This window comes from Heteronotia binoei, chromosome 1 (genome assembly GCF_032191835.1).
Source record: "Heteronotia binoei isolate CCM8104 ecotype False Entrance Well chromosome 1, APGP_CSIRO_Hbin_v1, whole genome shotgun sequence".
Taxonomy (NCBI): domain Eukaryota; kingdom Metazoa; phylum Chordata; class Lepidosauria; order Squamata; family Gekkonidae; genus Heteronotia; species Heteronotia binoei.
The window spans coordinates 65578067-65599068 of record NC_083223.1 but is presented as its reverse complement, the minus strand read 5'-3'; the positions used below and the strand labels follow the sequence as shown (position 1 = coordinate 65599068).

Below are 21002 nucleotides of genomic sequence, written 5' to 3'. Positions count from 1 at the left end.
CTGAGTTTTGATTCTCTAGTAGATGGGGGACCGTTCTACTGTGTCACAAACCTCACTGGTTGGTTTAGCTTCTAAATGTTCATGATGGCTTGTGGTTTGCGAACTGGGCATGCCACAAACCAAATTTTTTATGGTTGTTCATCCCTACTGACAACAGTAATACCACCTCTGTTTCCCATTTCCTGGATTTATCTAATGGCTGCAATAGGTATGCTAAGTATCCACATATTCAGTCCTCCCAAATGTTGCTATAAGTTGCGTGGGTAAGGGCTGCTTACAGAAAGTTTCAATGAGAAAGATATCAATAGCAGATATCATGAGGGGATACAATGAAGTCAAATAAGCATGAAATTCAGGTCTGCTATACACATACACACACACACACATACACAAAGAGATGATAAAGTGGAGTGTATCGCTTCAAGCTGTAGGTATCCTTTAAAAAAAAAAGCTTTCCAATGCTTAAAAAGTCTTCCATGAATGTCAATCTTGGTTAGTCTGCTTCTTGCTGTACTAGTTTCTTGTTGCAAGGCTTTGTTTTCATGTAAGGGGGCATTCCACAATCTGCTCCCCTTCTGCAAAGTGGTTCAGTCTGTTCTACCACTTCAGGACTGCTACGTAGGACCAGGCCCCAACATTTTAACATCAGGAGGCTGGTTGCCTGTCATTAACACATAACTTCCCTCCATTTTAAGATCTAACTTAACATTCTGCTATACTTATGATCTAAATTTAAACTCAGGAAATTTAGAGAATAAAAACTGTAAATGAAGTTTTATGCTAAAATATTTTGGTGTACATGGATAGATATTGTATTTCTGGTTATGTGTAACACTTTATAAGTGATTTTCAAATTCTTTTCCATCACACTGAGTGTTCACACCTTTATCCTAAACACATCTGTCTGAGAAGTTGAAGTGATTTCAAACTGTCTTCAAAGTAGGCATACTTGGAATTTCAGCTTCTGAAGTGGTGGTCTCCTAACCTGCAAACTGATAAATGTCTATTTGGCTAATTATTGGATGGAATGTTACAGTGAAATCTATGGAAAATAGGAGCTTCTAAACATGTACCTGAATAAGGAATGAAAACAGTATTTCACATAGCTTGCAAATACAAGTAGTTACCAAAACAATTGTCTGCCATCATTTGCTTCTTGTTCTTATTGTCTATGTGTTATTTCAAATTATATTGGGTTAAATGAACAGAAAACAGACTTGCTTGCTCGTAATTGTTGCTTCCCTAATTGTTTCCTGCATTGTGACATACTGAGAAGTATGCACACAGGCCCAAATCAGCAATGGCAGTGTTTGTTCGGTGCTGTTAAATAGAGAGGAGCCAATGAGCTTATATCCTTGTCCTTCTGGCTGGCTAGCCAATTCATGTGCCAGAGATACTTATTTAAACATCTTTCTTAGATTTAGCATATCTGTGCTAGGACCCACAAAGCAACTGGGAATATCATATAATGTGGGGCTTCTAAGAGGAGTGGTTCCTTTTCCAGCAGTAAGAACAAGTGGAAAGCTTTGCTTTCTCTATGGGGACTTGAATGAAAGACCTACTGTTCTTTAGCAGATCTGTTTGCTTGCTAAAACACCCTCATCCTTAAATGAAAAGTATTCATTCCATGTCCTGTTTTCCTGTCCCAGAACGGTGGATTTGACCTCACATGTTGCCCACTGCTGATGTCAAGGGACCTCAGTCAGTCTAAATGTCTTAACATACTGAGTTGCTGCCTGATGAGTTTTGAGGCCTTTGACAGAGCTAACTTACTTTATTTCTTTAAGAATATACCATTATCATCTGCAACAGCAAACTGTGGTTCTTGCTGCATAAAAGCTTGTTGGTACGTTGCCCAGGAAGTTAAGACAGCAAAAATGCAAAAGCCTGAACGACCTCACATCAACTCTTGTCAATAAATACCCATTTCAAGAGCTACTTCTGTAATGAGGAACTTTCATGACAATGAAGGTGGTGGTTAAAAAGAGAAAGGGAGGGTGGTGGTGGTTGTTTTTTATTAAGCAGCTCTGAAGAAAAAGCACTACAGAGCAACAGACTTCCAGATATTTCTCTAGTACTTGGGGAAAAATTCAAAGTAACTGATGGAATATTTTGGAAGGGGATGATGCCTTTCAACTACAATCTACCCCCTTAAGATTTTCCCTTAGGATACAAAAAGATTAGAGGCAAATGACAGTCTTTCTTCTTTATATATTTTCATTTGTATTAATGCAGTCGGGATAATTCTCAAGGATTTTTCAGAAGCACAAGAGCACAGATTCAGATCTACATAATATGGGGACCTGGTTCTCTTTTCCCAGGTAATCAGATGCCCACCTAGAGCTGTAGGGATCCTGGGGTACTCAGAGTTAACAAAATGATCAAAACTTTCTTGACAACCGCCAACCTCCCAACACTTTTCCAAGAATGAGTACACTAGTTATATCTCCTTTAATCTGTGTTTGATGCTGGGCAGAGTATTAAACTTGCTCTTTATTTTCGGTAAGGAAAAAAAGCAACCATGAGCTGAGAGGCACTGAGGATCAGATGGCGTCTCCATGTGCTGGGGAAGTACACTGCACAGAAAGCTAGTGTGCCACATGTTTGCAGCAAGAGGTTCAGTATTTAAAGCATCCACTAACATTTCCATCTGAACTAATGAAAATTTTGTTCCCTGGTAGCATTCAAGAGCTACTAAAAACTATTTTACTTTTGTGAGTGTCACTTCTTTAATAAAAGCTACCATCAACCACTGTATGGTATAGCATTTTTAAAATTTGATTCTATAAAGCCATGTGCAAGGTTTGCAATTAGGCTGTTATACTTAATTAGGATTTTGAAATAGCCTAATGATTTGTTTTAATCATATAGTACTGGAAGTTTTTGTTTTCTGTTATCAAACTGCAATAAAAAAATTATATTCATAGATAAGGTGATTTATGCAAGAAGATTCTTTATATGCACAATGCTCTTAAATTTACTAAATACTTCAAAACAGGATGCTGAACAGAATAGTGCAATGTTATTCAACAGAAACAGCAATGTACTGTAACTTGCCACAGAAATCACAAGAAATTTACGGATCTATTTATTAAAAACCCTAGGGTCGTTAAAAATTACCAGGAATTGTAAAGCCAAGCCACATTTATACATCTCTTTGTTATAGCTGTTTAGCCTATTGCTTCACATCTATTAAAATCAAACAAACAGCTGTGAAAGGCTTTATCATTTGTAGAATCAAAATATCCCTTAAAATATTTACATTTTACAATATAAAGGATAGTAAAACACATGTACAAGCGTAGGTATTCAAGTTTTTTAAGCACAAGAAATGGCTGAAAATTAATTTAATACAAATCATATCAACAAAGGCTAAAGTTGTAAAAAAAATACTTATTAAAATAAGTGTGTCCTAAAGTGATAAAATTTGGACCACGCAGCCTTCTGATTTCTGCTCACAAACTGTTTCAGATGCTCAGCAAATATGCAATGGTCAATACTGCTTTTGTTTCAATTCCCCCCTTTCTGAATCCTTAAACACACCCCCTACTGACTGTTATATTGCAATACGAATTCTGAGATTCTGTCACAATGCTCCCTTGAGTGGAACAACTTAATATTTTCATAGTACAAATTTTGCCATTATAGCAACTCAAGCATCTTAAAACAGAGGAGAGCACAAGTCACCAAAGATGGCGAACACATCTTGACGAAAGCCAAATTTGATCAATGAGCTTTATATGTCTTTATTGCATATTAAAAGAAAATCCTTAAAATCCTGTCTGTACAAGCAATGTAAAATTTTGAACTGTTCAACTTCTCCTAAATCAGTAGAACGCAAAAGAAAAGGAGTAAAGGGTACTCAGACTTGTACCAAGCCAAACAGAAGTAGTGAATATAAAAAAGAAGGAAAAATTGATGGCACAATTATACCCAGACATATTTTACAGAGTTTGAAGACATATTTAACACATATTTTTTTTGTTTATTTAAAACTTTAAAAGACACAGCCTGTCCCCTTTGTGGCTTTTACCTTTTGCTTTTACTTCGGTCACTGTGGTCCCTGTCCTTGTGATGCCTATCTCGATTCTTTTCACTATCACGTTCTCTATGCCTCTCCCTACTTTTCTCTCTCTCCTTATCGTGAGCCCGCTCTTCACTTTTAGGAACATCCTTTTTTTCAGGATTTCTACTTTCTCTTGAGGATCTGCCTTCAGAGTCTTTATCACTGTGTGAAAGTCGTGACCTCTCTTTGTCTCGATGCCCTTCCTCCCTGCTTTTTCTGTCTCTTTCTTTATCCTGGGTTCTATCTCTATGTCTGTTCCTTTCAGAATCTGGCTCCCAGTCATGCCTTCCTTTTTTCTGGTGGTGAGACTCACTGTAAAATCTTTGCCTGTGCTGTTCACTTTTCTTCCTAGCGAAGGTTCTCTCCAAATGTGGGCCTTGTCTACCCCAAGGGTCACTGTGACGCCTCTCTGGCCTTCTATTGTCTCTGCTCTGATAAAAGTGCTCTGGCCCTGAGAATCTTGACTGTTTATGTACCAGTGGAGGAGCTGGTGGAACTGGCCCAACGAAGTGTGGGGGCTGACCTGACAGATGCATCACAGGGGGCCACGGTATCAGAGGAGTCTGAGGAAAACCAAAGCCTGGAGGAGGAAGAAGTGGAGGGGGCAAATGGGGAGGAAACCCAAACACAGGGTTGTTTTGCAGAGGAAAGGTAGGAGGAACAGCCCCTTGAAACGGAAAAGCAGGTGGAGCAGTTTTAGTATGCTGAAAATTGGGTTGCTGAGTCCTTATTGGTGAGAAGTTTCCACTTGTGACAGGACCACCAGTTTTGGTACTGAACTCAGCATGGCAAGAATTTTCAGTTTCAAACTGAGATGATGATGATGAGGGTGGGGGTGGGGGTGGCAATAAGCCTCTTCTAACTGAATGTACCGTCTCAATGTTTTGCATCAGTGCTTTTTCCTGGGACTGATTTGCATCTTCCAGCTGGGAGGGACAGACATCATCTGCTTTAGTTGCAGCTGAAGCTGTTGTCACCTTGCTTGCTTGACTATTGCTCTGATCTAAGTTTGGATCATTTCCTGAAGACTGTTTATTATCTACGTTTGTCTCCTCAATTTCTGAAGTGTCCAGTTGTTGGTTATTTTGTATGTCTTCGTTTCTAACACTGTCACCTTCACCTTCTGAAGTGTTGCTCTGTTGGCTTCGTCCTGCTGCTTGCCTTGGATCCCTTTTAAGATTAATGAACTGTGGAGATTTTGCATTATTAGCAGCTGTAGCATCAACAGATGCTACAGCAGCATTATTGCTCCCACCAGCCTTTCCTAAGCTGAATGAGGCAGGACAACTGGTGGTCCTTTTATCTTCCTGAGAAACATTATCCGCATCTCCCAACATCACAATGCTTTCAGTAGCCTCTTTGGTTTCTTTGTTCTGTGAAAGAATAGCCAAGTTGGCTAAAAATGCTTCTGTAGAAACATCTGGGGGTTTTCCCTTAAGACTCAGGCTTGTCAGATTTCCTGAAGAGCATGAGACATCCACTACCAGTGTATCAGCTGCTGCTATATTTTCTGTGGATTCTTCTGAGGTGCCCTGGCTATCTTTCATTTCTTCAAGTTCAGGAGTTACTACAGGAATGTCCATTTTTTCTTCTTTTATATCTGCCTGTTTTTCAGGCAGGTTTTCATCAGCAGGATGGTCCCCTGTCGACTGGATATGCTCAGGCATCTGCCCTGTCATACCCAGAAGACTTTGAAGAATATCATCTACTGGCAATGGTTTACTCACTAAGTCCAGAGCAGATGACTGATTTTCCCATCCAACCAGAACTCCAGGAAGGAACCGCAGAGGCTTTGGTGGCTCATGTTTTATGGTCTCGACAGAAGGTTCACTGGTTGCTACTTCTTCTGAACTAGACTGCTGAGACTTAAGCCTTTGTTTGTGCAACACAGCTGTGAAGGAGTTAAAAAAGTCATTTTCCTCCTCTTTTTCTATTGCTTCTGAATGAAGCACTTCGGGTTTACTTAGTTTGCTTTTCTTTTCTGGTGGCAAACTAATGGAGCTGCTTTCAAGACTTTCTTCTGTATGACTTGTGCTGGCATTAGCAACTGCATTTATCTGTCTTTTTAACTTCTGGCGAATGATCAGCCCCAGCAACAAATTGGGTCGGTGGACTTCAATTCCTGTATTTAAACAATCAGAACAGCACAATAAGTGAGATGTTATGTGTATCGCAGGAAACAACTGTTTTAATCAACAAGCTACCTCTGCCTCTGCAAATTCATAAAGCTCAAGAGGTTCATGTATATACCAGGAGAAATGCTAGTCAGATTTCCCTCTATGTCTAGCAAGAGTTGAATATGTAGGATTCCTATTCTGCAAACAATTATTGTTAAGATCGTAAGAGAAGCCATGTTGGATCAGGCCAATGGCCCATCCAGTCCAACATGCTGTGTCACACAGTGGCCCAAAAAACCAAGTGCCATCAGGAGGTCCACCAGTGCAGCCAGGACACTAGACGCCCTACTACTGTGCCCGCCCCGCAAAGCACCAAGAATGCAGAGCATCACTGCCCCAGACAGAGAGTTCTTGTTACAACAAACACCAATGTGGTTAAAGAACTGCAGGCAGCAGAAACACAAGACTATCTACACAAGCTATCTACACAAAAATGCTTCTCACTAAGCGTTTCTCAGGTTGGATTTAGGATATGTGCTAATGGTCTCAGAATAACAGCAATTATTTTTTAAAAATAGACTTTCTCATTTTGGAGGGGATTCAAACGTATCTCAGGAGCCTAATCTTTAAAAAACCCCAACAAGATCTCCATCAAGCATATTTCTTAAGCCATATATAGGCTTTTGGTCTAGTTTTGTTACCTACCAGGACCATCAAATGGCACCAGCTGATGTGGAATTTTATCAGAGGCACCTAAAGGGATAATATACAAATCCTTGATTTGCTTCATGTTATTAGCAGCTACACCATAACGTTTTCTGCTGCTGAAATACGCGAACAGCAAGGTGTATGAAATCTGATCCTCTTCAGTCACAGGTGTGAACCGAACCACACAGATTTCCTATTGTGGGGAGAAAAAAAGGCAGGACAGTTCATTTACAATTTGTTTTCTCATTCTTAACAGCAGAATTCAACACTTCAGAACTGAGGGAAATTTCCATTAAACCATTACTAGCCATCTGTTGACTATCCCACCACTTAAGGTTGCCCATCTGGGAGTAACCACAGCCTTTACCTTAACCAGGGGTGGAATTCTAGCAGGAGTCCTTTGCATATTAGGCCCCCCCCCCTCATGTAGCCAATCCTCCAAGAACTTACAAAAAAGAGCCTTGTAAGATCTTGGAGGATTGGCTACATCAGGAGTGTATGGCCTAATATGCAAAGGAGCTCCTGCTAGAATTCCACCCGTGACCTTAACCTATTCCATCATTGCTCTGGCTCTGTGCAATGGGATTCCTGACTGGGTATACATAAATAAGATCACTAAATATCTTTGGAGGTGCTACAAAGCCTGTTTGTTTGCCAGGGGGGTTTTTTTGTGGGGGTGGGGGGATGAAGAGCAAGCATTTTAGGGAAGGAGGCAGGGGACAGATTTGAGGTTTGTTATTTTTTTGTTTTTAACTGAATTTTTAAAAACTATTATTGTAAACCGTCTTGAACCAAAAGGAAACATGGGATAGAAATGTTTGATAAATAAATACTAGCCCACTGAAAACTAGCAACACATCTTCTCTGAAATACTAGGAAAAGGACTAAAAGCATACTGCACACACACTCAGATATAATAAAGACTAGCTAAGCTTTAACAATGCTACAATCAGCTCTGCAGTTGAAATAGTTGCCTGTGACGACAGGAATATGTAACATGGCAAAACCCATTAGCTACTTGAAAGTGGCAGCTTTAGGAGGACACTGTTCACTAAAGCTTTGACAGTCAAGCTATTACTAAGCAGAAGGGGTCTTTCCACAATATTTGACACTACACCAGCAGCAGAGAATTTCAGTCAAAAAGCGGTGGTGGAAAGTGCTGTGAATTGCAGCCAACTTATGTCAACCTTATAGGACTTCCAAGGCAAAAGACAAACACAGGCGGCAACCTTCCTATCCAAGTGCTAATCGGGGTCGATTGGGCTAGGCTGGGCCATTCAGGCTATTATATAGCTTGACATTCAGGCTATTATATAGCAAGACATTCATTATATAGCAGAAGCAATATAACACTGAGGTCTTTCTTCTTTTTCTTTTAGGTACATTCCTAAAATGTATTTTTGTATGTAATTTTACCTTTGTCCCTGTAGCTTTTATTTTTTCAACATATTCCCAAACAGTCTGAGGTGATATCCTGCCACCTACTTGGATACTATCAGGCAAATCCTATAGCAGGGGGGGAAAAGATTATAACTGCATTTTTATTTTTCAAAACAACACTTGCTATTGAAATACTCATGTTATACATGTTAACAAGTTTGAGAGATTTAGCATACAATAGAACTGTGACAAACAGTGAACAAAGGTTATCAATCAGACTTTCAGATTTCATATTTAATGTAGAGTGAAGCTGAAAAGTTCTACGGGCTGAACGTGTGGCAATTTACAAAAACAATACCAGCAAATAAGCACCAGCAAAAAAGGACAGAGAATGTTACATTTAGACCAGGGTTTAAATCACTGCTTGCCCACAGACTCCCCAAGACTTTGAAAAAGTTATTCAGTCTGTCAGAATATTTCACTGTTTCTTAAATGGTAACAGGAGTGATCTGTGTGCTGAAATGAAGATGAAAAATTACCCCAAATCTGCAACTACTTAAATAAGCAAACTATGGACAACTCTTCGTAGTGGTTTTACACAAGCTGCACTCACGTGTACCACACTACACTGCAATGGCAACTCCAAAATTTATTCCTAGGTTAACCATTCTGTGTTCCATAATCAGGGCCGGATCTGGAGGGGGGGGCAGAAGGGGGTGCTTGCCCCGGGTGCCGACAGAGGGGATGGCGCCAAATTGAACATGGAGTCCATTGCATTCTATGGGACCATAACACAAAATGGCCCAAAAGGGGGCGTCATTTTTTAATTTTGTCCCCCCCCTCAAAAAACATGTAGATCCGGTCCTGTCCATAATGGGAGGAAAATGGAAGCACCTAACATTAATTACACACGTACAAGTGCAAGCGCACATTACCTCTGTTAAATTTTCAAAAGAACCAGAGATTGGATAAGCTTTGATAACAAACTTTGCAACAGATGGCATGTTGATAAAGCCTTTCCAAATAAAGTTCAGACGAGCTAGAAAGAGTGTTTCACTTTCAACAGTGCCTGGGGTTTCTGATCTGAAAAACAAGAAAACAGAAATAAAAAAAGGTTGGAGTAAGTGCAAGTGGAAATGCGAGAAAAAGGACCACAGTAGCCACTTCTGCCAAGTTAAACTTATTCAATACTCACTTGCATTTCCATTTGTGCAAAATCTTGTGCAACCACTTTCTTAGCACTATAATGTCTAGATATAATTGGGGCCAGGCCAGTCTGACCTTATCAGATCTTGGAATCTAGGCAATGTCAGGAGGCCTAGGGTTTCTACACAGAGGCAGGCAATGGCAAACCACCTCTTGAAAGCCCTATAATGTCACTATAAATCAGCTGCACTCTGATGGCAAAAAAAAGTCTAATAGAGAAAGTGCTTGGTGTTGCACAAGATCTTGGTGCAAGCAGAACCATGCTAAGTTGATTTTTGTTTCCACCTGCTAAATGCTGGATGCAAGCCAAGGCTACAAACCATCCAGCATATGAAATTGGGGAAAGTATACAGAGAGAACCAAAGGACAGAGGCTGGTCAATAACAATAAAACAAGAAAGAAATGGATGCAAGATCAGCAGCAGTTTCAAGAAGCCTGCTTGGTGTTCTTGGTCAACATGATTTTTATTGGTTGAAAGAGTCACTAAAAAGACAATGACTAAGATATTTACATAGAAAAAAAAATACATGGCATGATGGCAATAATTGTTCTTTAATATACAAAACAGACCAAGTTTTTAAAAATACACAGAAGGAGTGTTTTTGAGGGTGTTAGGGGCACTGCCAAGAAGACGTAATCTGTCATGCATCTACAGATGCACCTAAAATATATGGCACCATTTGAATACTAATTATTCCTATTCTAGCAAAAAACAAAACAAAAAAGAAAACAAATTCTTCTTTAATAAATCAACTTATTAGAATTACTTGGAGGTGATTTTTAATTAGTTTTAAATGGAATTATGACAGCATTTGCAGCATCTAGATATTTAGTTATAAAATGGAATTGTTCCAAATGTCATTTGACTTAAGACTACATATTTTTATAACCCATGTATGACAATTCTATACATTCATTTCATGTTTAAGTATCTAGGTTGGAGTCTAAACATGAGGCATACCCAAACACAAAGTCATGAACAGTAGGACTTGTTACCAGTTTTTTAAACAGCAGACCTCCAACTCAAACCAATTTTCAAAAGTGAATTTCCCATGTGGCATGGTGTGCTATTCTACAACGTACCCCCCTTCATGTGCTGGCAAAATGAGGTTTACTGTTCTTTCAATCCTGAACACTGTTCTCTATCCAATCACGGATTCTGAAAATTAAAGGGACTTATTTCTGATGATTCTCCTCCACACACTCTGCAGGCCCTCCCCACTTTCACTATTTATGTTGTCTCCCTAAGGGATTCCCAACCACCATCACCAGAATGAACTTTGAGGGAGATTGAGAGAGCTGCAAGAAGAGGAGGGGAAGGGACGGTTGCTCAGTGGTAGAGCATCTGCTTGGTAAGCAGAAGGTCCCAGGTTCAATCCCCGGCATCTCCAACTAAAAAGGCTCCAGGCAGTTTGAGACCCTGGAGAGCCACTGCCAGTCTGAGTAGCTGACTTTGATGAACTGAGGGTTTGATTCAGTATAAGGCAGCTTCATATGTTCATATGCATCAGCACATCCGCTTAAATACCTTTAATTCTCTGGACCTGCAGAGCTAGTTACAGCCTGCTGTCTGTAAAGTTCCAAGTGTATGTATATGAAAACATTTCTGCAGCCTTGACCATATATTTACACAGTCAACACTTATTTGCTTGCATGCAACAAAATAAGCATCAGACATGGAAAAAATGCAGACTCCACTGGGGTAAGTGCATGTGTGATGCACTAAGAAGTGAACATTTTAAGTTCAGGCACTTACCACAGCCATATTTTCAAGCCTCAATCAACAAACAAAAATGCCAGAACCCTTTAAAAACGTTGCACTCTATTTGTCCTTGTCTGTGGAGCGTGGCTTCATGGAATGCCAAACATATTTTCTTATTTCAAACAATGTAGCTGCATAATAATTTCCACTTATTTTTGCACTGAACATTCATAACATCATAGGCATAGGAGTAAAAAAAAAATAGTAGTAATCAGGGGGGAAAAAGATTACCTAGGAGTTGCAGCAGAGGCATGTGCCAGATTTGGTAATTCTATATCTTCCTCTAATAATTCCGAAGCTAAAATGTTTGTTGTTGAGGAAAGGGCATCTGCGAGGCTTTCTGCCTCATTGTCTGAAGGTTTACGGGCAACTCCAGCTGACACTTTCACGTTTTTCCCAGGAAGGTCATCGTTAGGTGGTGCCATTCGACCTTGAAAAGGGAAGTTAGAAAGCTTCACTGTTTCAACTCACATCTTATGAGGATTGTAAAAATACCATCTTAAAACTTACTAACAGTTCTCACTAAAATGCTTAAAGGTCCTATTGACTGAAATTAAAAACCAAGGCTGTCTATGTTTTTGTAAATCTCAGTGAAACAGTTCAACCGTTTCCAAGAACACAGAGGGATTCCCAATAAGAACAAGTGTACTTCAGGCACAAGTCTCCTTTAAGAGTCCAGACAGGGATACCGGCTGGTTTTAATAGCTGGCTATGATTCTTGGAGGGGATGTAGAATGGTATAGTAAAGCCTGATCTTGTCAGATCTTGGAAGCTAAGTAGGTTCAGTACTTAGATAAGAGACGACCAAGAGAGATTTTGCAGAGGAAGTCAACAGCAAACCACCTCTGCTTAATCACTTGTCTTTGGAACCCTATGGGGTCACCATAACTTGGTTGTAACTAGAAGACACTTCACTTACACACATGATTTATGTTCATCACTGCTCACCCCCTTATCCTGTGAGATGCAAAGAGGAAGGAGGAAGGAGCAGAGCTAGTTCGAGTTTGTGTTGTACTCTGAAGGCAAATCAATGCCCATGAAGTACAACACAGTCAGAGATCAACCTCCCTCTTCACTCCCACTGCCATACTAAATGTGTAACCAGTGAGAGAAAGCAGGCCCTCCTCTCTGCCTTGAAGAGCAGCACGAAGCCACTCTGATTCCACAGAGCACTTCCCAGTCTCTTCTCTTTCTAAAATTAAGATCAAGGTGATTTTTATCAGCAGTTCTATAAGTCACATAAGTTCCAAAGGACCAGACAAGTGAAGTAATATGCCCTGACATTTAGCATGCTACTCAATATTACCTATGCAAATTTTACAGTTGAGATCAAAGAGATGATGTTTGTGCTGACTTGTTGTATCAGGAGTGGCAGATTCATCAACTTCTTTATCTTTTTCTGTTTCCTCCATCTTTTCCATAACCTTAACTGAAACAGATTCCTACACACACCAAGACAAACATTTATTAATTCAAATATATATACATATATATATTTGTATTTATACACACTTCCCTGTACTTCACAGACATCTAACAGAAACACTGCTTAATGCTATGCCAAGTAACCCATAATTTAATGTAAAAGCCACTCCATATTACAAATATTTAGAAAGCTAACGTGGGGGGAGGACTGTTTTGTTGCAATCTACATGGACATATGAATAAGCTCCCAATAAAGATCTGTTGCCTGCATGGAAAATGTGTCTGTTCAGATCTACCTCCAGGCCTCTGCAAATTGACCAAAATCAAGACAAGGGATACCTTTTATTTTTATTTTAATTATGCGTCATTTGCCGTCCACCTTACTCACTGAGACTCAGGGAACACTACATGATTAAAAACAATCCCATATTGCATGTGAATAAGAACACACAGTACATTTGTCATTTTACCTGATGTTCCATGACTGCTTCTGGCTCTTTTACTTGAGTTTCACTCTCAATCTCTATTTCACCTTTATGAGTAATTTTTGTTATCGGTCGCCTTTCAACTTCCCTCTGCTCTTTTTCAATCATTTCAATTGTCTATAAAATATCAAAGAATGAATTAGTTATATAGTATGAACATTTATTACAATGATACCAGAAGACAATGCCATCAAGATGGGCAGTATCAGCTCTGCGAGTCTAGTCAGACGGGGATGTTGGGGGAAAGAGAACACAGGAAAGATTACAACCCACTGCTCCACATTGTCTGTTGATGTGTGTGGTTCTACAGGTATGAGCTTTTGGACTAGGCTTTGGTACTAACCTGGGGCAAATATGATTCACACCAGAGTATTCTGCATCCAAGAATCTACCTCCACATACTGGACTGAAGGCATGTAAGCATGTATTCCTTTGAGGCAAAGACTAAACTAGCAACAATAATCGCCACAAATGCTAATGACCAAACTCTTTGATGGGTTCTGCACCTGTTTATGCATTCACCTTATCATCTCACCAAATGAATCCCTTCTCTCCACCCCAAACACACACATGAACAGTGGACTCTGGGTGCTTTCACATGGCAACTGATTGCAAGTGGACTTTGCTATTCTTACACAGTAGACATCCAATTGCAAAGTGCATTATGTAGTGTGTATGAATGCACCCCCACTCAGTTGTATAGGATAAATTTAACAGGGCGAATGCTGTTGGGCTGAGGGAGAAATCTGCCTTTAGCAATCTGAGACAGGCTAGTCTCCACTCTTCTAGATCCCGAGGTGAAGTGGCCTGCACTCACTGTGCAAACAAAGAACACCTATCTATGGCACCCATTCTTGCCATGGATCTTCACAACCTATTAGCCTACCCATAAATTATGTGCTTATTCAAACTGAAATATTATTTGCCTTTTGCCACTTCCTATCAATTGAACACCGCAAACACTTTGTATTATTTTCCTTGGTATAAGCTGAAAATGCAGAAACTGGATTTGATGATGCCGTTCCCATTGAGTTTCTCCCCAGCTGCTGAGGAGGCCTTCCTACCCTGCAGTGCTCACCTCATCTACCCCTACGACTCCTGTATAAGGGCTCCTTGAAGGAAAAAAAAACACTCATTTTGCACATGTGTTCAGTGCTAGAACCAGAGGAAGTGAGTGCCGACGTGGAAGGCCTCCTTAGCCACTGGGGAGAAGCTTACAGGGAACAGTGTCATTGGATTCAAGCATAGGACTTTTTAAATTACGTAAAATCTGCATTCATCCACAAGACACTTAAAAGCAGCAACTTATCAAACTTGCGAACAATCAGAAATTTGCAAGTGCTGAATCTAAAAATGGAACAAAAATCACCAAAAATAAACTGGAATGATCAAATATTCACAGCAGCACTATTTGTATTTGTCCCTATAATCTGTTGCCATATTAGGGACCAAATGATACTTCTGGATTCTGGAGCCAATCAAAAGTTTAAACATTCAGGATTATAGAATTCAGGTATAGTAAAGTCCATCAAGATGCTCAACAACAATTCTAATCCCTTTGCAATTTGGGACAAATTTTCAATGCTGGAATTTTCAGAAGGCAGAATAGTTAAATTATGGATAGAATGACAACCATTAGATATTTCTAGACAGGTCATACATGTTGGTTTTCTCTTTTCCTCCATGCAGCTAGTTCTTTAGAAGCCAATTCTTCCGGGCTCATTCTTATGAGATGGTCTGGAGTAACATCACCTTTCAATACTCTTTTAAATAGTATCTGGAAAAGTAACAAGTAGAACTTTTTATTAAAAAAAATCCTGACTTCCAATATAAATTTAAGTACAACAAATGAACAATTAGGCATTTCAATGCTATCTGTGCTATTTTTATAAATCACTATACCAAAATTCCAAACCCTGGCATTACAAAGGCTAAAAAAACACCGCTGTACAAGTAACATTTAGATCAAAATTACACAGTCATCTTTTTACCTGAGACTTGTTCATAATACATTCCAGAAAAATTACAAGGCTTTTAGGGACTAACAGAATTTTTACAAATATATCAATCATAGAACCCTTCATAACCATGTAGCAAAATACCTGCAAAGGATCGGTCTTGAAACAGGAAGATCGTCAGATTCCTCCTATTTGCTAACATTATTAACTTTGTTAAAAGTTGCCTATGCTAGCTAAAAGGAGGTGTATCTTAATCACAAAAAAAGTTTTCTGGCTTAAAAAAAAATCCTGGGTCTTTAGAATAAACTGGATTTTAAACAAATTCTGGGTGCTACACTCTTCTTGCCTATGGAGGGAAATGCTCTCCTGGTGTATAACTATTCACCATTGCAAACAGAAATAATTATTTTGTCTATAGCATAAGAAATTCCTGTTTGTACGCATTAGAGATAACAATCAGAAGTCACTCTCCTGGCAACATATATGACAAATATGGTTTTGCTCATAGTTTACAATACACGAATGAACTTAGAGTTCACATGATCACACTCCTTCACATACTGCAGTTTCCTGTCTCCCTGGCAAACCACAGTTTGCCATTATGTTCCATGGATGTAAAGCATGATTTATGAAAAATATAGTCTCTGTGTGTGCAAGAACTGCAAATCACCATAAAAACATTCAAGGAGAAAAGCAAGTGAGCAAGTCTATGGCTGTTTGTGTGTACTGAAACAGATTAAGAATAATGCAATGTCTAAACTGGCTCTATATGTTTGTGAACATAACTAGACATAAAAGGTAGAAATGCTCCCACCTCTGTAGTTTTGTGTGCTGACAAAAAAAAGACACAGAAAATGGTTATTTGTAAGTATGTAATTGCAGATAGAAAGAACCTATGCCTAAAAATGGTACAAAACCCACAACTCTATAGAGAAGAGTTGGCGAAACTGTGGCTCAGGAGCCACATGTGGCTCATTCGCACATATTGTGTGGCTCTCAAAGCCCCCACCACCCCATCAGCTGACTTGGAGGATGCATTTAAAGTTGCTTTCTTTCCACCTCTGCCTCCCCCATCAATTTGCTTCCCTCCCTCTCTCCCTCCTTCCCTTCCTTCTGGGCCTCAAACATCTGACATTCATGTCTTGAGGCTCTCAAACATTTGATGTTTATTCTATGTGGCTCTTACGTTAAGCAAGTTTGGTCACCCTTGCTATAGAATAACAGCAAAAAAACTGCTTTGGGGGAAAATAAATGAATCAGGAATTCTAGGGTACATAACACAGAATTCTCATAGCAAAACAGAACACAAGGAAATCTGGACAGCATAGAAACCATTATGTTTACTTATGAAGGACATGCACATCAATGGCTATTAGTCATTGTGACCAATTGAGACCTCTACTTTCAGAAGCAGGTAACTTTGGATAGCAGCGCTGGTGAGCAATATCAGAGGAAGCTTTGGCCTCTGTGCCCTGCTTTGGCTTCTGATGCCATTTGGGCAGTCAATGCGGCTAGAGGGACAACTGGTTCTATCCACCACAGCTGCTCTTATGTTCTTTCAATGGTGACAGCCAACAAATGTTAAACCAAACACTAGACTGAACTGATCCATAGCTTTTCATTAAAGGTAATTTAAAACATATCAACCACCAACTTGAAACATGTACGGTAATTCTAATTTCAATGCAACACTACCTAAATACCAAAGGGAAATAGTGCCAGCACTGATATATACAAATCTTAGGAGAAAGAGGCAAGGAAGAAGGATTGTGAGCACAACAAATTCTATCATGTTAGCAGTCCCCAAAGGGAAAACAGCACTGCTTGAAAGAATTCAGGACACACCATTCACACAGATAATGCAACGTACATTGTTTTTTTGATCTTTCAGATTGAATATCAAGCTTCTGTACTTATTCTTGTACTTGGAATCAGTATCCCGAAAAAATGAATATAGCTCTTTTTCAATCTTGATTGCAACTTTTGCTGCTCTTTCTTCAGGAATCTTCAGAGTTGAGTCAGCAAGTCTTAAAAAAAAAAGACACAATTTGTTTCCCAGGAAACTGCAGCAATTAAAAATTTAACACATATTAACATGTCATCCATACCTCTTCTCCAAGATTTCTCTGAGTGACTGCCTAACACTCTGTCTTATCTGATCAGTAGAAGGCTTGGATGCAGGTGGCAGGTGTACAGTACTGGCAGTTCCTCCTTTCTCTGTCTTCTTTTTCTTTCCTTCTGGTCTATCTTGAAATCCTGAAGTAAAAGATATTTACAATGGAAGCAAGGTTAACTGAATACTAACAAATTTGAAATTCACAAGTGTGAGTAGAGGAGGGCACAAGAGATCCCTTCTGAAGGAATGTGCAACAGAGCAGTGATTCTGGATTAAGTAAAAGGTTTCTTATCAAAAAGACACAAAGTATCTATATGCACTATTTTACCAAAAGCAACATTTAAGGTCTTTTTTCTCTGGTTAGAATTTGTAGTAATGTGGATAAAATGACAGACTAAAGAAGGAAACATGAGTTCAAATCCCCACTCTGTCATGAATTTACAGAGTGACTTGGGCCATTCATAGACCTTAAGCCTAACTCACCTCACAATATGGAAGAGCAAATCATGTGTTCTGAGAAGGAAGGGAGAGACGAAAATGTACAAAATAAGACAGATGATCAAGATGCCAACTGTTCTAGACCACTGCATAGAAACTTTTAAAAATTATTTCCAGCACTCAAAAAAGAACATTTTAAGGAATCCCAATCCTCTCATTTTTTGCAGGGTTTAAAACTGGCATTTAAAATGAGTACATCCACTACATTTCAAGTAGTTTTTTTAAAAAATAAAAATAAATAAAAGGCCAATTTCTAAATTCCATCAATATTACCTGATTTTGTTGTGCTTTCACTTGAACAAGAAACACTAAGAGTATCCTTATTTCTTTCTTGTTTTTCTTCAGAAGACCGACGAGGAACAGCAGTCATTTGCCCCATTTTCCTAATGGGAATTTGAGCCCCCTTTTTTACATCAGAATCTTTGCTTTCTGATACTGCTCTTCCTTCACCAGATTCCTGGGGTGGGGAGGGAAAGTTAACAAACCATAAACAGAAAAATGGGTTGCAGTTCTTTTATATAGCACATCAAGACCAAAAATGCATGTGTATGTTATATGTTAAGTACATTAAGACAAAAAATCCCGAGAAAAGTGTTTAAGCTAAAATTCTATTTAAATCATTAAATGTAATTACATTTGAGCACTGTATTTCAAAGCTGCTTAATTTTCTCTTGGCTATCTAATAATCAACAGTTACAAGTTACTGATGGGATAAGATTTCAATCATATGAATTGGTCCTAATAGCTGGATAAATCAGATAGGGACTTCTGCCCAAGGTTTAGCAAGGTTAGCTACAAACAGAGTACATTACTGCACAACTAAGAAAACTCACAGCTCAGGATAATGTTCTCCTCCATTTTTGGATTTTCATTATAATGGAGTTGTTTTTGTTTTGTCTGTTATTTATTGCAATTTGTGGACTATCTCCACTTAAAATCTTTGAATCAGTATGTCTTTAAGAAAAGGAGGCTATACCCCTTCCCAATATTGGGTTGGATCCAAGGGTTCACTGACACTAAGGGAGGAATCCAGAAGATTCCTCATTTAGAGAAAGAGAAACATCAGAGCCAATCCACTGTACTGACTGATAGTGCTGGCGTACAACAAGGCTACTAATTTTTTCTAAGCAACTTTCCCTTCCTATCTAGACGGAAACACATTTCAAGTCCCTGCCTCTTCTGCTTTCATTAAGATCAGGGTAATTGTGCAATTCAGAGCAAAGTTACACCCTTTTAAGTCTACTGAAATTAGTGGGCACAACTCTGTTCAGAATTGCACTGGAACAGACAAGAATCACAGGTAGGGGGAGGAATCACCAAAATGTTACACCAACACATTTAGCAGAAAACATTTTAATATTTACAATCATATATATGTGCTAATTTCTTACCCGTTTAAAAATTTTGACTTTGTGCTTCACGTTGTCTTCCCCCACCTTTGTTTTATTTGGTGGGCATGTGGGTGTTTGCTTTGATATCCCAGGCTTCTCATATTCCATTGTTCTACTTTCTCTGGTTGGTTCCTGTTTTACTTGCGTATCCAGTATATTTTGATCAAGAACATCTGGTTTTTTGTCTTCTTCAGCACAACATTTCACACATACATATTCTTTGTCTTCTTCTCCCATTTGCTGGGCTTGGAAAAGACTCAGCCCAACACAATCACCATGAAACCAATCATCACATCTACCACAGCCTACCATGAACCTGTAATCAAGGAGGAGGGAGGGGGAATAATCAATTAACAAAATAAAACACAATGTATTCAGTCACATCTCTCACAGAACAAAAACAGGAACCTTGTTAACACCTTTAACGCATTTTTATTCCCACATAAACTATTCTTGCTAAATTCATTTTTGTTGCAACAGAATAACACAACTATCTCTCTGAATTATTCTCACTGACCATGTTCATCTCAGTTTAATGTATTTGACACTGAATCTTACATCTGTTGTTCCAGCTTTACAACATGGTTTTAGATGCCAACGTGAAGTTAAGATGAGCTGTCATCACAGTCATGAAAATGAACACACACAGTTTTTGCACAGGTTCCTCTCAATGACACACTAAACTCAAGGGCAAGTGAAAAGGTAACTCAAGTTGACTACACATCTTCTAAAAATGTGTTTCATACAAACAGTATTATTACTGTTATTCGGAAAACTTTTCAACTTGGGTCAATAATACATAATCAAGCAGCTACGAATCACCTAAATCTGTATAAACAAAGATTGTGGAATGTTTCTTAACCCTACTCAAAGAATTAGCTCCATTCACAAATGCCATAAACATTGGCTTTTTCATAGGACTGTATAGGGATGAGGGTGATACCATTCTGTTTATGCATATCCTTCCCTCTTCTTCCTTCAAAAAAAAAATCTAATAAATAAAAGGGGGGAAAGCTGAGTAAATCTTAAGAGCTGGCTTCTGACAGATGAACTTCTAATATTGAAGCACTACAGTGGATCAAACACCAATGAAAAAGAGATAGAAAACCCTGCTGCCTGTGCACACCACCACAATTGTCTCACATCAGCTAAGATCACTTTTGGGCAGCTTTCTTTGTAAGTATATTTCAAAGGTCTTTGAAAACTTAACGTTATTGCTTGCTAGTAGATGAAAATATTAAACTGCTTTGGTCAATAGTTCACCAATAGTGTTTCTTCAGAAGTCTGCCATCACATTCTATAAGCTTAGCCATAGTTCCGCTTCTCCAAATAACTGATGTTAACAAATCTGATGAGGTAAGGAACAGTACTTTTTTTTGCACAGTAGTACAAAACCCTCAATATGTGCCATACTCTATACCCTGCCTGTCAAACTCACTTCCTTCTGTGCCTCATATGCCTGTCTTCTGTTGTAGCCCATCAAGTAATTTAAAAGCACTTTTTGTGGTCCACTTGGACATACAGTATTTGAATGGCCAATAAACCTTGCACAAGCTGGGAACTAAAATTCTGGCTTGCTTCCCCCAAACCACAATGCCAGTCAGAATGATGCATTTCACTGACATTGATACCACAAAAGCCTGTTAAAGCACCAGTGAACCTACTGTAAAGTCAAATCAAAATTATTCCAGGGGGCAAGCTTAATTATCCGGGCTTCCTGCAAATATTGACATGTGACCACTTAGCTTCAAATGTTCAGCTATATTCATTAACATCAATGGTCCATGAATGGTTTCTTTATATTTCAAGAGTAGAAAATGTATCCTGATAGCTAGCTCACATATATGGAGATTTTAGATAGCAATATTTCAAATCCCCTACTCATTTTAA

The 21002-nt window shown here is 39.0% G+C and overlaps 1 protein-coding gene across 7 annotated transcripts in view; it reads right to left on the bottom strand.

Moving 5' to 3' along the window:
- Positions 1 to 2928: 2928 nt before the first annotated feature.
- PHF3 (PHD finger protein 3) overlaps positions 2929 to 21002 on the bottom strand; it is a 56092-nt gene continuing 38018 nt past the window's right edge. For all 7 annotated transcript variants that reach the window (XM_060235379.1, XM_060235397.1, XM_060235382.1 and 4 more), the window contains 12 exons: positions 19113 to 19428; positions 17995 to 18178; positions 17216 to 17363; positions 16978 to 17134; positions 14810 to 14926; positions 13135 to 13266; positions 12546 to 12681; positions 11471 to 11669; positions 9207 to 9354; positions 8308 to 8397; positions 6889 to 7084; positions 2929 to 6188 (listed from right to left, as the gene is read on the bottom strand). In XM_060235379.1, coding sequence (XP_060091362.1) covers positions 4030 to 6188; positions 6889 to 7084; positions 8308 to 8397; positions 9207 to 9354; positions 11471 to 11669; positions 12546 to 12681; positions 13135 to 13266; positions 14810 to 14926; positions 16978 to 17134; positions 17216 to 17363; positions 17995 to 18178; positions 19113 to 19428 — 3982 coding nt within the window. In that variant the 3' untranslated portion in view covers positions 2929 to 4029. The remainder of the gene's footprint in view (positions 6189 to 6888; positions 7085 to 8307; positions 8398 to 9206; positions 9355 to 11470; positions 11670 to 12545; positions 12682 to 13134; positions 13267 to 14809; positions 14927 to 16977; positions 17135 to 17215; positions 17364 to 17994; positions 18179 to 19112; positions 19429 to 21002) is intronic.